The sequence below is a fragment of the Xenopus laevis genome, chromosome 8S (genome assembly GCF_017654675.1).
Source record: "Xenopus laevis strain J_2021 chromosome 8S, Xenopus_laevis_v10.1, whole genome shotgun sequence".
NCBI lineage: Eukaryota > Metazoa > Chordata > Amphibia > Anura > Pipidae > Xenopus > Xenopus laevis.
In genome coordinates this window covers 29,092,842-29,107,423 of record NC_054386.1, presented here as the reverse complement: position 1 = coordinate 29,107,423, position 14,582 = coordinate 29,092,842, and the positions used below count along the sequence as shown (strand labels likewise).

General features: G+C 46.7%; 2 protein-coding genes across 9 annotated transcripts in view; one reads left to right on the top strand and one right to left on the bottom strand.

Annotated features, from left to right (window-relative positions):
• Window positions 1-3,108: 3,108 nt before the first annotated feature.
• Window positions 3,109-7,745, top strand: dnlz.S (DNL-type zinc finger S homeolog; the record flags this gene model as incomplete). Its single annotated transcript, NM_001096923.1, is given in 3 exon segments — window positions 3,109-3,416; window positions 5,698-5,837; window positions 7,002-7,745. Coding segments are annotated over 3 exon segments (567 nt in total). The 3' UTR covers window positions 7,162-7,745.
• A 2,394-nt stretch (window positions 7,746-10,139) lies between these two features.
• LOC108699905 (G-protein-signaling modulator 1) overlaps window positions 10,140-14,582 on the bottom strand; it is a 43,769-nt gene continuing 39,326 nt past the window's right edge. For all 8 annotated transcript variants that reach the window (XM_041575108.1, XM_018232575.2, XM_041575107.1 and 5 more), the window contains 3 exons: window positions 11,920-12,079; window positions 11,275-11,483; window positions 10,140-11,194 (listed from right to left, as the gene is read on the bottom strand). In XM_041575108.1, the coding sequence (XP_041431042.1) occupies window positions 10,997-11,194; window positions 11,275-11,483; window positions 11,920-12,079 (567 nt within the window). In that variant the 3' untranslated portion in view covers window positions 10,140-10,996. The remainder of the gene's footprint in view (window positions 11,195-11,274; window positions 11,484-11,919; window positions 12,080-14,582) is intronic.

Below are 14,582 nucleotides of genomic sequence, written 5' to 3'. Positions count from 1 at the left end.
TTCATTTTTTTCAATCGTATATTTAATAATTTGTTTCAGTAATCATGGTCACTCAGGCGGTGGAATCCCCCTCCTTCATCTTCTCCTCTTGTCGGCAAGTAATAGCTCCTTCTGTGCGGCAGTGCAGCGCAACGTGCATATACGCTGGCACAGGTAAAGATTGGGGGCAATATGATGGCTGCTGGAGGGCTGTATGATGGATGGCTGCTGGGCTTGCTGGTACAAGTATGGGGGGCAGTATAATGGATGGCTACTGGCACAGGTATGGGGGGCAGTATGATGGATGGCTGCTGGGCTTGCTGGTACAGGTACAGGGGGCAGTAATATAAATGAAAAAGTGTTGTACATTTTCTTGCTTTCTTTATTTAAAAACCATCATGGTAAGGAGTTAAATGGTAATGCAGGACAGGGGGCGCTGATTGAAGCTCTTGCCTAGGCTGCCAAACTACCTTGGCCTGGCACCGGCAGGGATGTCACTCATATGTGAAAAAAGTTAAGTCATATTAAGACATACCCTTAAATCCATATGCCTCCTCCTCTCTTGTATATAATACAGTATCCCGGCATATGATTAAACACAGTAGGGGCCCCTAACAATAATTTTCAAATGCTAACAAACCCCCAGAACAAATACCAGATTTATGTTCCATAGGGATTATAGTTCAGGCAGAGTATGGCAAACACAGGGTGCAAAGAGCAGGCAAAGTATGACAAACACAGGGAGCATATGGAAGGCAGAACAGAGCAGGAGACAGGAATCAGGACCACTCTAATATGTACTACATACAGTGACACAGTGCTGGTGCCCCATTAGCATTTTGAATAAGGTGTGAACAGGTGAACAATGTGGGCAGTTTCAGTCTGGTCTCAGGTGTGAACAGTACAGGCATTTTGGATATAAACAATAGAGGTGTCACAAGTGTGAACAAAACAGCAGGATCACAGGTGAGAACAATACAGGGGTCGCCAGTTGGACAGCCCTGGCATAGACAGCTCAGCAGCTCTGTCCTTCCTGACAAAGAGACTGACATATGGGGGCCCCTCACACAATAATCAGTTGTCATGACATTGTCAGTGCCTGTGGCCATCCCATTAGGAATAAGCTGTGCCGCCTGCTGCGATAAACTAATATGTTTTGTAAAGATATATATTTGTAATGTACTGTTTTTTATAGTAAAGATCAATCTGTAGTGTGGTAAAAAATAAAACCCATTCAGAAATCTGTGCGTCTTAATTCCCCTTTAGATTCTGTGTGAGGGCCACTGTTATTTCTGATGGCATTTGTAGGGTATCATGAGTCTGAGTCCTAAATGCCTGGAGATCTCTGAACGGTAAGACAAGACTTGAGTCTGCCCATGTCTATTCTTTGCACTGCTGGTTCAGGCTTTTGAAACAATGTAGCAGAAGCCTGCTGATGAACAGAGGTGGAGGGGAATTGTTATGCTCCTACACAGAACAGCGGGTTTGTGGGTAATTAAGGTTGCCAGTTCTGAGTTGCGTAACTACCGGTGTAACTACCGGCAGAGCAAGGGGTGCGATTGGGCCAGGGCCCGCACCCCTCAGGGCACCCCGACAGCTTACACGCCACTGACTTCTGCAGTGTTTCTGGGTGTAAGGAGGGGGCGGGCCCTGGCGTGGGACGTGCAGCTAGGCCCCCTCTAGTTACGTTACTGCCAGGTCTCATTTTGTTGGCTACAAATAGCCAAATGTAATCGGGTAAGTGATATTTTTAAATATGGACTACATTTGTCCTGTGTGGTCATTTTTCCTTTTCCCTCCTCCCCCTCCTTTTTTGATTGATGGCTCAGCCTTTAATTAGTGTTTCATGTTTGTAAATGTTTAAGCCTATGATTAAGTGTCCTAGTGACACGAAACGCGTCAGGCAATAAGATGATTGTATAAATAAAATATCCAGTTTTTATCAACAAACTTTGGTCTGATCCATACGTGAGTTACCAGTGTGCCCTGCACTTACATTTACTTTTTGCATACAAAACCAGCCCAAAACTAGCCAAGAGGCACCTCAAATGTAGCCCAAAAATAGCAAAATATGTGCAGTGAAAAAAAGTCTATATAAAAAATAAATGAATATATGTAAAAATATGCCTTTTTTTATAATTAAGCAAAATGGGTCAGCTTCACCGTAACTACAGAGGGGGGCCAGGAGGTATAGGGGCCCCATAAGGCCCTAATACACATACAATTTCAATAAATATTGATAATACAGGTCAACCTCTAGATATTTAAGTGGCCAGCAGATTTTTGCCCCAAAATTGTCTGAAATTGAGGAAAGTCACCAAAAAACGTGAGAATGGTTAAGAGTGACGGGAGACTGCGGCAGAGAGCCCAAAATCTGGTAACTCCAGACTTCTACACAAGTCAGTCTCATTGCATGCTGGGTATTGTAGTCTTAACATTAAACTTGCCATTTGGCAAAAACGACATTACCCAACATGCATTGGGAGACACAGGCTTGGGACATAAGAGCAAAAAAAAAGTACAAAGTACAAACCAGCCAAAGGCCCAAAAAGTAGCCCCTTGGCTAGTTTGTACTTTCAAAACCTGCCTGGGCTTTAAATTAGAAGCCCTATTTGGCTGTAAACCCGCCAACCCTGTGGGTACTTATGGAAAGAGAGTGAGTCCCACAAACAGGAGTATGTAACTGCCAGCAGAGCAGGTAGAGTGTTGGGCATAATCGTTGGCCAGTGTTGCACCTGCTTCTCAGATTGCTTTCTAATGAGTACATATGGTTGACGGGGAAGAAGGAGTTATGTGTGGATTTTGCATGGATTCCACTGCAGGACAAGTATAGTAGTTCTCCAGGCCCACAGAGCCTCCAGACAGTATCCTGAACAGCCTCCATTTAGTATTAGGCCTCCCATAAAACTGAGCAACAAGCTGCCCTTTTTTGCCCTTATACCCAGGAATTGGGGATGTATATTCTTCTTCTATAAAAAGTCTACCCAACACATCACACTAGTCCACATTCTATTTCATCCTGAATCAACACTGACACTGACTCATCTCCTTCCTGATAGAAGCAATTGCAAATTTTCTATGCCCAAATCTAATATGGCCGCCGCAAGTGCATAGCGTTTCCGGTCTTTTAGCGAGATTCCTTCCGGTATTACCAGTTCTAGTTCTTAGCCATGCTGTTTCAGAGTTGCGGGCTCCTGTCAGCGTTGGGCAGAATCGGCAGCCGGTCGCCAGTCACTCGTGGGATATTGGCACGGGCAGCTGTGGTATGGGCGCGGGATGTAGACGGCAACTGGGGGGCTCCTACAGTGAGTCGCCTTGTGACCGGGCACCTCCATAAATGTGTTCGGCCGCCTTGGACTGTGCCACTTGCCGGACGTCTTTACTGTACGTTACCCGCCGCCCCATCCTCTCACTATCGGCTCATTTACACTTGCAAGGTACGAACTGCGCCCAGCCCCGCAGTAACACTGATACTGGCACGAATGACAAGCCGGGGAGGCACCGTTACTCTTTATAAACAAGCTGCTGTGTAGCAATGGGGGCCGCCATTCAAGCTCAGGATACACAGTAGATAACAAGTACTACAATAGGTTATATAAACAAGCTGCTGTGTAGCCATGGGGGTAGCCATTCAAGCTCAGGATACACAGTAGATAACAGATAAGTACTACTATAGTTTATATAAACAAGCTGCTGTGTGGCAATGGGGGCCGCCATTCAACCACAGGATACACAGTAGATAACAGATAAGTACTACAATAGGTTATATAAACAAGCTGCTGTGTAGCCATGGGGGTAGCCATTCAAGCTCAGGATACACAGTAGATAAGTACTACTATAGTTTATATAAACAAGCTGCTGTGTGGCCATGGGGGCAGCCATTCAAGCACAGGATACACAGTAGATAACAGATAAGTACTACTATAATTTATATAAACAAGCTGCTGTGTTGCCATGGTTGCAGCTATTCAAACACAGGATACACAGTAGATAACTGATAAATACTACTATAGTTTATATAAACAAGCTGCTGTGTGGCAATGGGGGCAGCCATTCAAGAGCATGATACACAGTAAATAACAGATAAGTACTAATATAGTTTATATAGACAAGCCATGGGGCCAGCCATTCAAGCACAGGATACACAGTAGTTAACAGATAAGTACTATGATAGTTTATATAGACAAGCTGCTGTGTAGACATGGGGGCTGCCATTCAAAGCTGAAAAAGGAGAAAAGGCACAGGATACACAGTAGATAACAGATATGCACTGTAGTACACGCTGGGATTCTATCTGTTATCTACTGTGTATCCTGTGCTTGAATGTAGTTAATACACTGCAGGACACCATGACATTATAGTTTCATTTCATGGTGTTACTGTTCCTTTAAATCTGGACAGAAAACACAAGGCCACTAGATGGAGCCCTGAGACCGAGACAATATAGTTACATAGTTAAACTGGGTTGAAAAAAGACCAAGTTTGATTAAGTTCAACTCCTACAAACAGCTTGTTTATATAAACTATAGTAGATTTTATGAAGCGAACACACCAGTTTTACCAGTGCAGTGCAACACTACATGATATTGTCATTCCTTTAAAACACTTTCATTTTTTGGTGTTAATGTTCCTTTAACCCTGTCACCTGTGACCTGCCTTTCCACTTCACAGGCCTTTACAGCAACCACTGCAGCATCACCTCAGCCAATCTGTGGCCTGTCTCACCCACTGTCCCACCCCACCCCACCTCCCTTGTTAATCCCCACTTTCTTATTAACTCATTATGTGCCCATCTCCTTTGTTAACCCCTTGTGGGCCTCCCATATTAACCCTTTGTGTGCCCCCCACTCCTTATTAAACACTTGCTCGCTCTGCCTCCCTTATTTACCCCTTATGCCCACCTTATTAACCCCTTGCGTGCCCTCACCTCCCTTATTAACCCCATTGTGCTCCTCCATTATTAAGCCCCTGCACACCTGCCTCTCCTATTAACCAAATTGCGTTCCCCTTGCCACCTTTATTAACCCCTTGCACACACCCCCGGTTTCCCAGATTAATCCCTTGTGCACCCACCTCCCTTAACCCCTTACATTTCCAGCCTGTGTTAAAGAGGATGTTCACCCTTTAGATGAACGCTTAGTATGATGTAGAGAGAGATATTCAAGACAATTTGCAATAGGTTTTCATTTTTTATTATTTATGGTTTTTGTTATTTAGTTTTTTATTCAGCACCTCTCCAGTTGCAATTTCAGCAGTCTGGTTGCTATGGTCCAAAATGCCCTAGCAACCATGCATTGATTTAAATAAGAGATTGGAATGTGAATAGAAAAGGCCTCAAGTAATACAAAGTAGCAATAACAATACATTTGTAGCCTTACAGTGCATTTGTTTCTAAGATGGGGTCAGTGACCCCCATTTGAAAGCTGGAAAGAGTCAGAAAAAGAATGCAAATCATTCAAAATCTATAAAAAAAGAAAAAAGAAAAAATGAAGACCAATGGAAAAATTGCCTAGAGTAAGCCATACTAAAAGTTAACTCAAAGGTGAACCGCCCCTTCTGTTGCACCATGGATGTTTTCCATTTTGACCTTATTGAACTGGGTTGCTGACGTAGCCATCTGACTCTGTCCATAGAAAAGAATAGCTGGAGGGCTTTTTGTACATGGGATCTCCCTGCCCGCGCGGGAGCAGCCGAGTAACCACTTGTGCCACATTTCAGGTCTGCGCCACCAGGTCCAGCAAAACTATCTCCAAAGTGGCCTATCACAAGGGAGTGGTGATCGTCAGGTGCCCCGGCTGCGAAAACCATCACATCATCGCCGACAACCTGGGCTGGTTCTCTGACCTGGAAGGGAGAAGGTAGGTGCTCCCCAGGGGGTCCAATGCACTTTTATACTAGGGACGCACCGAATCCACTATTTTGGATTCGGCCGAATCCTTCACAAAAGATTCTACCGAATACAAATCCTAATTTGCATATGCAAATTAAGTGTCAAAAGGGGAAAACATTTTTTACTTCCTTGTTTTGTGACAAAAAGTCACTTGATTTCCTTCCGGGCCCCTAATTTGCATATGCAAATTAGGATTCGGTTCGGCCAGGAGGAAGGATTCGGCTGAATTCAAATCCTGCTGAAAAAAATCCTGAATTTGGTGCATCCCTACTTTATACTGACTGTATCCATGCTATTTGCAACTGTAACCAATCAGAGTAAGCTGCTGCTTTAGGGACTCCCACAGGCTGAGAAACACAGACCCCTGGGCACAATGATGATGGTGATGCATTTACACACACACATATATATATATAAAATAAGCAAGTTCTTTAGAAATGGATTCACGGATCTATCCGTGGTTACAAGAGGTTCCATTCCATCTCTTACGTCTTCTGCCTTCTCTCCTTGGCATATTAAAGAATTCTGGGAATTGTAGTTCATCTCTGATCAGTGAGCTTTAGTCCCATGAACCCCTCTAGTTTTATTGACTGAATGCTGCGACCTACAGGTACAAACACCTTTCACCTTTATCCCAAATATGAACTGCTATAGCAGAATACATAGCAGTGGAGCTGCCATATTGCTTCTTTGACTGATGGGTTTAGGGTAAAGTGAATAAATTAAAGGAGAAGTAAAGGCTAAACCACTGGGTTTCACCGGTGCCTGTCCTGTTGGGCCCTGGGTATTCAGAAGCAATAAAGTCCCTTCCAGTCCAAGGGTGGTAGTTGTCTCACTTGGGGGGAACCCAACATATTGGCACCCAAAGTGGTTTAACCGTTACTTCTTCTGATGCAGCTTTGTTCTAATTCTGCTGTATTCCTGTTTCCCTAGTGGGGGATAGACTGCTGAGTGCACTTTAGAGCTGGATTCTCTAATCAAAATGAACTAGTTGTCAAACTACAACTCCCAGCCTGTTTGGCTTGCTACTGATGCTGGGATTGGTAGTTGAGTGTAGTTGTTCTGTGAATTATTGCTGTTGGGGGTTCATATCTGAGTTCAGCTCCTAATAAATCCCTGTGTCCCACTGAAGGAACATTGAGGAGATTCTGGCGGCTAAAGGGGAACAAGTGCAGCGATTAGTCGGGGACGACGCTGTGGAAATCCTGCTCAGAAATGCCGGGGAGTCGGCGACTCAGGATGGAGACAAAACTGGGGAAGCGGAATCTGCAGGAAATAAGCTTCTCTCCTGACATGGAGGAAAAATGATGTGGACCTTACAAAGCATTCTGATTGGCTCTGATGTGCAGCTAATAGAAAACTGACCCTTCCTTTGCACATCAGGCCACAGGGACAGTGTTCAGGTACCGCTCCTGTTTGGGGCCAGTATCTCTGAGGCTGCCGGTGCCATTCCTGTATCTTTATGCTGCTTCCAGTTGCACATCTTCTGTTGAACCCAATTAACTCTCCTGTCCCACTGCCCTGCAGTATCCTTGGTGCGGCCCTGGCACCCATATGTCAGCTCTGCTGCTCCTTCCTTTAAACTGGCCTGGGGGTGGCACAGTAGCATTACAACTTCAGCCTATCAGAACAATGGTCCACTTCTAGCTCTGTGTGATGGGTGAAGTGACCATTTGGAAATCAGAACCTAGTGGTATCAGTGGGGTGGGGGGCACCATAGAAAAAACCGAAAACATTGCTCCATTATGAAAGCCATATGTCAGCTCCTACATACTGTATATGTCTCTATATAAGTGCCACCTCCCCCGTAGGTGCGGTTACTGAGCCATGCCCCCTGATTCCTCTTTATTTATAAGATAAAACCTTTTTGTCTTGATTCGTGTCTATTTGCTCCTATTCTTCAGCATCTCATGGGTCAAAGTGGCGCGGCCCAGTAGTGGGTCCTGCTACTCTAAGCCGCTGGGTCCTGTTTGGTGCTTATTAGTGTGGCGTGAGCTGGAAAGGGGTGGCATTTAGGGCAATGCCATATATCAGTGACTGCATTCCCAGAGTGTCGCCAGCAGGTGGTGCTTATACTATGAGACTCTTAGGAAATACTGTACATTGTTTGTAGCCTTGCTGAAAACCTCCTGCAGCTAATGGACATGTGATACTGCCCAGGTAGGGTAAATAAATCAAACTGAGAAAGTTGGCAGCAACATGCCCAACTTCCACGCCTTTTAAATAAACGGCACAACCCCCGGCAACTTCTTGGGGCTAAGTGACAGCTTGGGTGTGAGCAAAGCCAATCCGCTATCTCTGTGGCTCATTGGTTTTCAGTTGGTCTTAATGAGCTACTTTTTTACAGTTATCCAGTATTTTTATTTATATCAGTGCATGGTTGCTAGTGTAGTTCGGACCCTAGCAACCAGATTGCTGGGGGAAAAAAAACTCAAACCCACAACTATTAAAAAAAAATTAAGAACAATTGCAAAGTTTCACTGGGCCAAACCATAGGAACAGGCCATTATCCCTGCACAAATTTTCTGGTGGGCATTGTGCAGTGTGATCCTTGTGCCCACTTGGGTGAATGTGTTTCTAATATGAAAGATGTGTATAATAATATTAGGCTGTGGGGGATGGGGAGCTTGTTAACTCAGTGACAGTAATTAGGTCATTAGCTGCACAACTCCCAGCGGCCCCAGAGTCAGGATGGTAATAGTCTCTTCCTCCCAGCAAGCCCTAGTGCCTGAGGGATGGTTGGCACATTACAAGGGGCCCCGCAGGGGGCATTTCCATTCAGGCTCAGGGCAATAACCTATATAGAAATCTCACAGGGGTTGCCTTGCTATTAAAGCCCCAGTTGCCTCTCTTACCCCTCTATTTCTATTAAATCTTCTTTTCCCGGGGATCCTTTTAATCCTACTCCCCCCCCCCCAACCCAACATGAAGCTCAGTAATTGCCATGAATTTCTTTTGCTTCCATTGTGGATCAGCGCAGATGCCCCCAGGGCAGGTCCCTAAGGTCCCAGTAGTTTTCCAGGGCAGCGTGGGGTGGGGGTTATCGTTCCCTGTGCGGATGGGGGGGCATCATTAAATCGGGGTCAGTGCTGAAGGTTATGGTTAAACACAGATATTTATAGCAGGGAATTTGTGATTATCAGTATTCTCAGGTCACACTCTGCTTTCTGATTGGATAGTGCTTTTACCTCTTCCTGCCCATTGCTTTGTGCTCTGGAATGCTCTGGTTCTGTGGGCATGCAATGTCACTCAAGGTTTGAGGGCGAGTGGGACCTACAAACTGTCCCTGGGGCGTTGTAGCAAAGTTTAGAAGGCCCAAGAGTACCAGAAGGCTACATGTGATTGGCCATAAGGGAACTGCCCTTGGGAAGAACTCAAGAGCGCAGGTTTCTGGTTCGATGTTGGATTTTCGTGGGTCAGTTGGCGGGTGAAATCGTTTGTGTGCCATGGTTGGGGCTCTGTGAAGGATCTGGGCCCTTGGGGGAAGCAGAGAGTTTGTGCTGGCATGGCTAGATAGGTCTGTGTGTGGCAAGAGAAACCAGAGCCGTGGCCTTCAGGGTGCTGACACGAGGGCATATGGGCAAGTCTTTGCAGGGTGTTTGTTTAATACAACCACAGTTTGTTGGGGGGGGGTAATAAATAACACTGGAGACATCACCAATCATCAATTAGATGTGAGCCATCACCTACAAGTCAGAAAAATAGCAAAGATCTGATTGGTTGCTATGGGCAACATCGCTCCAGTGTTAGATCTACCCATAGGTGTAGAACTTTAACTCCCAGCATTCCCTGTGACCCTGATTGTTCATTTACAGTAGAAGCAGCCCTGAATGAAGACTACTGTCCTGTTATGTGAGGGTGCCCCCATGTGGGACATCCTGGCACTGAGGTACTGCAAATACCATAGGCCCAACTGTCAGCCCTGCTGCTCTTATCAACCATTTGCCCTACATGCCTGACACATGGGAGAGGGGCTTATTCCCTATATTGTTCTAGGGCAGTGCTGTCCAAATGGTGCCCCCTCCCTCCTTGTGTGGCCCCTACATGAATGTCTGGCTGCTGGCACTGCTTACCTTGTGTAACTGGCACCTGTATTTTTCCCCACTTGTAAGTCCCCTGCCTGCCCTTCCTTACCTGCGTGTGCCCTCAGTGACTGGCATCTCCCTGCTGGACTCCTTTGCTATATCCCTATAGAACCCCCATGTATGTTGCACCAGCCCCACAGGGACACACACACACACACACACACACACACAAAGGGGCCACAATGTTCATCCACAAAATATTTTTATGAATCACAAAACATTGTATATATTATATTATATTTGGCAGTTTGTCTCTGTACCTTTCTCTGTAGATTCTACTCCTAAAGGACAAGTCAGCAAATGCCCATTGGAAAATAAATTAGTCTAAAACAGGGGTGTCCAACCTGCGGTTCATCTACAACTCCCAGGAAGCCCACTGGTTGGACATCTCCGGTCTAATACATTCAAGTATGTGGTTCCTTAGTCCCGAGAGCCCCAGAGTCCCAATTTCAGATCTGCAGGGGGCCTCTCTGTGATTGGAATGTACGACCTGTGCCTTGGGGTGTAAATCTCTAACCAGATTAGTTTGATCCAATGCAATGAATTGTGATGCTGTTGATTGCAGGAGCCTGTGGCTAATATGGGGGGCCGTGTAGTACAGAGCTCCATGAACTCACTCGGAATCTCCTCTGTAACTTATAATATCCTTATATTTTACAAGAGGGGGTACTTTATTCACTATATATCCTCTGCCCACTACAACAGGCCGGGTTCTGCCATTGCAGAAGTTGCCATCTTGGCGCGGCACTTACTGCCCTTAATAGAAACTGCCCCTGGGTTGGGAGGGGCATGTGTCCTGCTCCGTTTGGCATCAGTTCATTGGCTAAGAGAACAGTCTATAAGTTAAAAAAAAAAAACAAAGCAATGATTTGTCCCAAAAAACACTTGGGGGGTAACCGAGTCTCCTGCCCGCAGTGCTTATTGGCATGGTCTGGGCAGATACTTGTCTCTGTGCTTTCATAAATAGCAGCACTTGGGAGGTTGTTTCCTTTGGAAAGGCCGATGTCTGTCTATCCTGGGTTTGGGGGGGGGTCCCTCAAACTTAGCTGTTGCTCATTCTCTGATCCCCTTCTGGCTGTGCATCTTCTTCCTCCTGGTTTGAGGGGAGATCCACTCGCTGTTCATCCATGCGCTTGGCCTGGACTCTCTGGATGAGGCTGAAGAAGTCCTCGTCAGGCATGGTGGGACCCCTCGGGATGGTGTCTGGGGGGGCACATCTTTGGTCATCTATCCGGGAAGACTGAAAGAGAAAGAGGGTAAGATGAGCAGGTGAGTGTTGGCGCGTGGGTTAGAGTAGGGCAATGTGGGAATGGCTAGTACCTGGCACTTCATGAGCATGTTGAAGAACTCGTCTCCTGGCTCCTGCTGGTCCCCTTCCACTTTCAGGTGGCCCATGTTGTTGTGCGTTAGCCGCAGCCCTGGCAGGCTGCCCACGCTCGCTCTCTGGTCATCCAGTCGCCGACTCTGTGAACTGGCAATTAAGTCAAAGAACTCCTCTGTCTGGGGCGACGCCATTAATGAGGAGGTGGCTGGAGGGGAAAAAGGACAGAACTGTGGTTAACAACACAGTAACCGTGTCAGGAACTCGCAGTATAAAAAGGATGGCATGTGCCAGGGCCTATACTTATGTTCCTATGGAAGGGTAGAGTTAATGCTGAAAGCCATAAGGGCCTCCCTTGTACCCCGAGTGTCAGGCAACTCTCAGTTTTGGGGAGAAAAAGAGGTGCCGGATATTGGAAAGCAGTTTAATTGCCCGTTGGGGTTGCTGGGAAGTCTCTGTAATGTGGCACTGAGCAATTCTCCACCTTTAATGAATGCCCAGGGGCATTGCCCAGAGAGCTCCCTACTGCCCAGCAGAGCCAGTCTAGCAGATGGGAGCTGCTAGTGAAGTCCAGTATAGGACTTTGGCTGATGTACTGTGGGTTCTCAGTCTTGGGGGCTGTTGGGGCACTTGACCTCACTTACATATCCGGTCCTCCATTGCTGGCACAGGGTTAGCCGAGGCCTCCGAGATTCCCGTCTGGCTCTCCTCTAACGTGCATCTCTGGTCGTCCATCCGGTTGCTCTGGAATTTACTCAGTAGGTCAAAGAAACATTCCTCATCCGAAGGGGCCCGATTGATTTTCTGTAAGAAAAACACAGAATTTCATATGAATTCCCTTCCCGGCTGCAGACTTTCCTCTTATGCGATCAATAGGCCAGTTCCATTCTCTCTTCCAGTAAATATTGATTGGGAATCCTTCTGTCTCGTAAACCTACTGGCACTCACACACTCGCATTCCTGCAACTCTCCTGTGTTCCATGTGAGCTGGGGGCCACAGTATGAGCACGTCTGGTAAGACTCTGTACCCCCTACAAACTGATCTAAGGCTGAGAGAGACATTAATATCTGTGCAGCCATTGGGACAGAATACAGACAGCTAGAATCTCAGCTGCCATAAAGCAGGGCAGGACTGCTGCTTCCAATGGGGATCAGAGTGGATCTGTGTCTGGACGGGGTTAAGCAATAAAATTGGTCAAAGTGCAAGCTCTTCTGCCCAAGGGACAGATTGCTGCACCCATGCAACTTGATGGTTCCAGGGCCCATTCTTCAGCCGTGTCCTTTCAGCGAGAGGTTATTCTAGTTGCAGATAAAAGCTGATGTGAATGTGTCTATCCTACAAATACTAATTAATCTGCTAATTGGATACAGCAGTGGGTATGATATGGGCACATAATTAGAGACGGCTGGTTGGCACTTAGTGCTGGGCACACACTGCCAACAGCCGACCTCTTTGTATAATCAATTCATAAGAAGCACATGATGCAGCGACTGTGGGAGAGGATGGGGGGCACTGGGGTCTGGCACGGTCTCTGGAATTCCACTAACCTCAATTCTGAAAGGGGGACAGCACCAAACTTAATGGGGTGGTTCACCTTTAAGTTAACGCTAAGTATGTTATAAAATGGCTAATTCTAAGCAACTTATCAATTGGACTTCATTTTTTCTTTTTAAACATGTGCCTTTTTCGGACTCATTCCAGCTTTCAAATGGGGGTTACTGACCCCTTTAAAAACAAATGCTCTGTAGGAATACAAAAGTATTTTATTGCTTTTTATCCCTCATCTTTCTATTCAGGCCTCTCCTATTCAGAGTCCAGTCTCTTATTCACATCAGTGCATGGTTGCTAGGGTAGGCAGAGTATGGAGGGCAGAGTATGGAGGGCAGAGTATGGCACACACAAGCGTAGTATGGCACACACAAGTAGTATGGCACACACAAGCAGAGTATGGCACACGCAGGTAGGCAGAGTATGGAGGGCATAGTATGGGCACACACAGGCAGAGTATGGAGGGCAGAGTATGGTTGGCACAGGCAGAGAAGAGCAGGAGACTGGGAAACCTCTCAGGACTAAAAGGAACAGTACATACTCTACTACACACAGTGACACAATGCCCGTCCATCATTCTGTTACAGGTGTGAATAATGCAGGGGCTGGTTGATCTCAATACCTTTTGAGCAGTCACAGCACCCAGACTTTCATGGGGGGGGCTACACAAGAGGACCACCACTTAGTAATGATCCAGGAAAATGCACCCCCATGTCGGATATTGTGCCCTGATTCAAACATGGCACCTGTCACTGCCCAATCCATGTGCTTGCTGGGAGGGATAAAAGTGCAGGAGTGTTGGTCCATTTGGCAGAAATCAGCCAGGCTAGATGGGCACATAAAGTCACCATGTGTAGGGCCCTCCAGCTGAGCTGAGGATGCTGGGAGTGACAGAGAGGCTGCTGCACTCTGTATGTGTATGAATTAAAGGGTGGAAATCAGGATTCAGAGCCATCTCTATCTATCTCTATCCCAATGGTTACCATAGAGGGGCCCCTGTGTGGGGCTGAGTGGTTACAGGTCAGAAAGCTTGAGGAGCCAATGAATGTTACATGAGACTGACACAGGCAGTGAGGCCGAGAGGCTGGGGCTTCTGCCGCACAGAAGACAAAGAACATGTTCTTCAATTTGAGAACTTCCCACAAGAGACTGAATTTACTTACAGCTCAGTGGCAACTCCAGCCCCACAAGCTGAGGGAAGCCGGGAGTTGCTAAAGGGCTGAGAGGCACCCTGCTTCCCTGGTACGAATATGCACTGGGTGTGTGTGTGGGGGGATTGTTCCTGGCTCTATGGCGGCTTATTGGATTGGCAGTGTCAGAAAGACTTAGGGTGTCTTCTTCTTGGGGCCACAGGACAATAAGCGGTGAAAGCTTTAACCCCAAACCTACCCCTACCTTCTCTCTAGGACCCATTAACAGTGACAGCCTGGCACCTACCTGGTGCAGGGAGTCCCGCATGGACACATCTGCCCTGTTTCCGTGGGGGCCAGACCTGTACTGTATACATAGGGAAGACCTACTGCACATGAGTCTAAGCCACAGTTTTTCTCTGTGCAAGGGCTCAGACTCATTAGCTGTGCCCGTGTCTTGTACAGATACAAACGCTGGCGTCTCCCTGGCACCCCGGGGATTCAGATGTTGGACACTTTGCCTTAGTGCTGCCCAGAATAGAAGTGAGGCGGTCGTGTAATTACAAGCGTCCGTAGAGCCTGCGGGGTGACTGATTGTAATTAAAGGGTCGGCTCATTAACAGAGGGA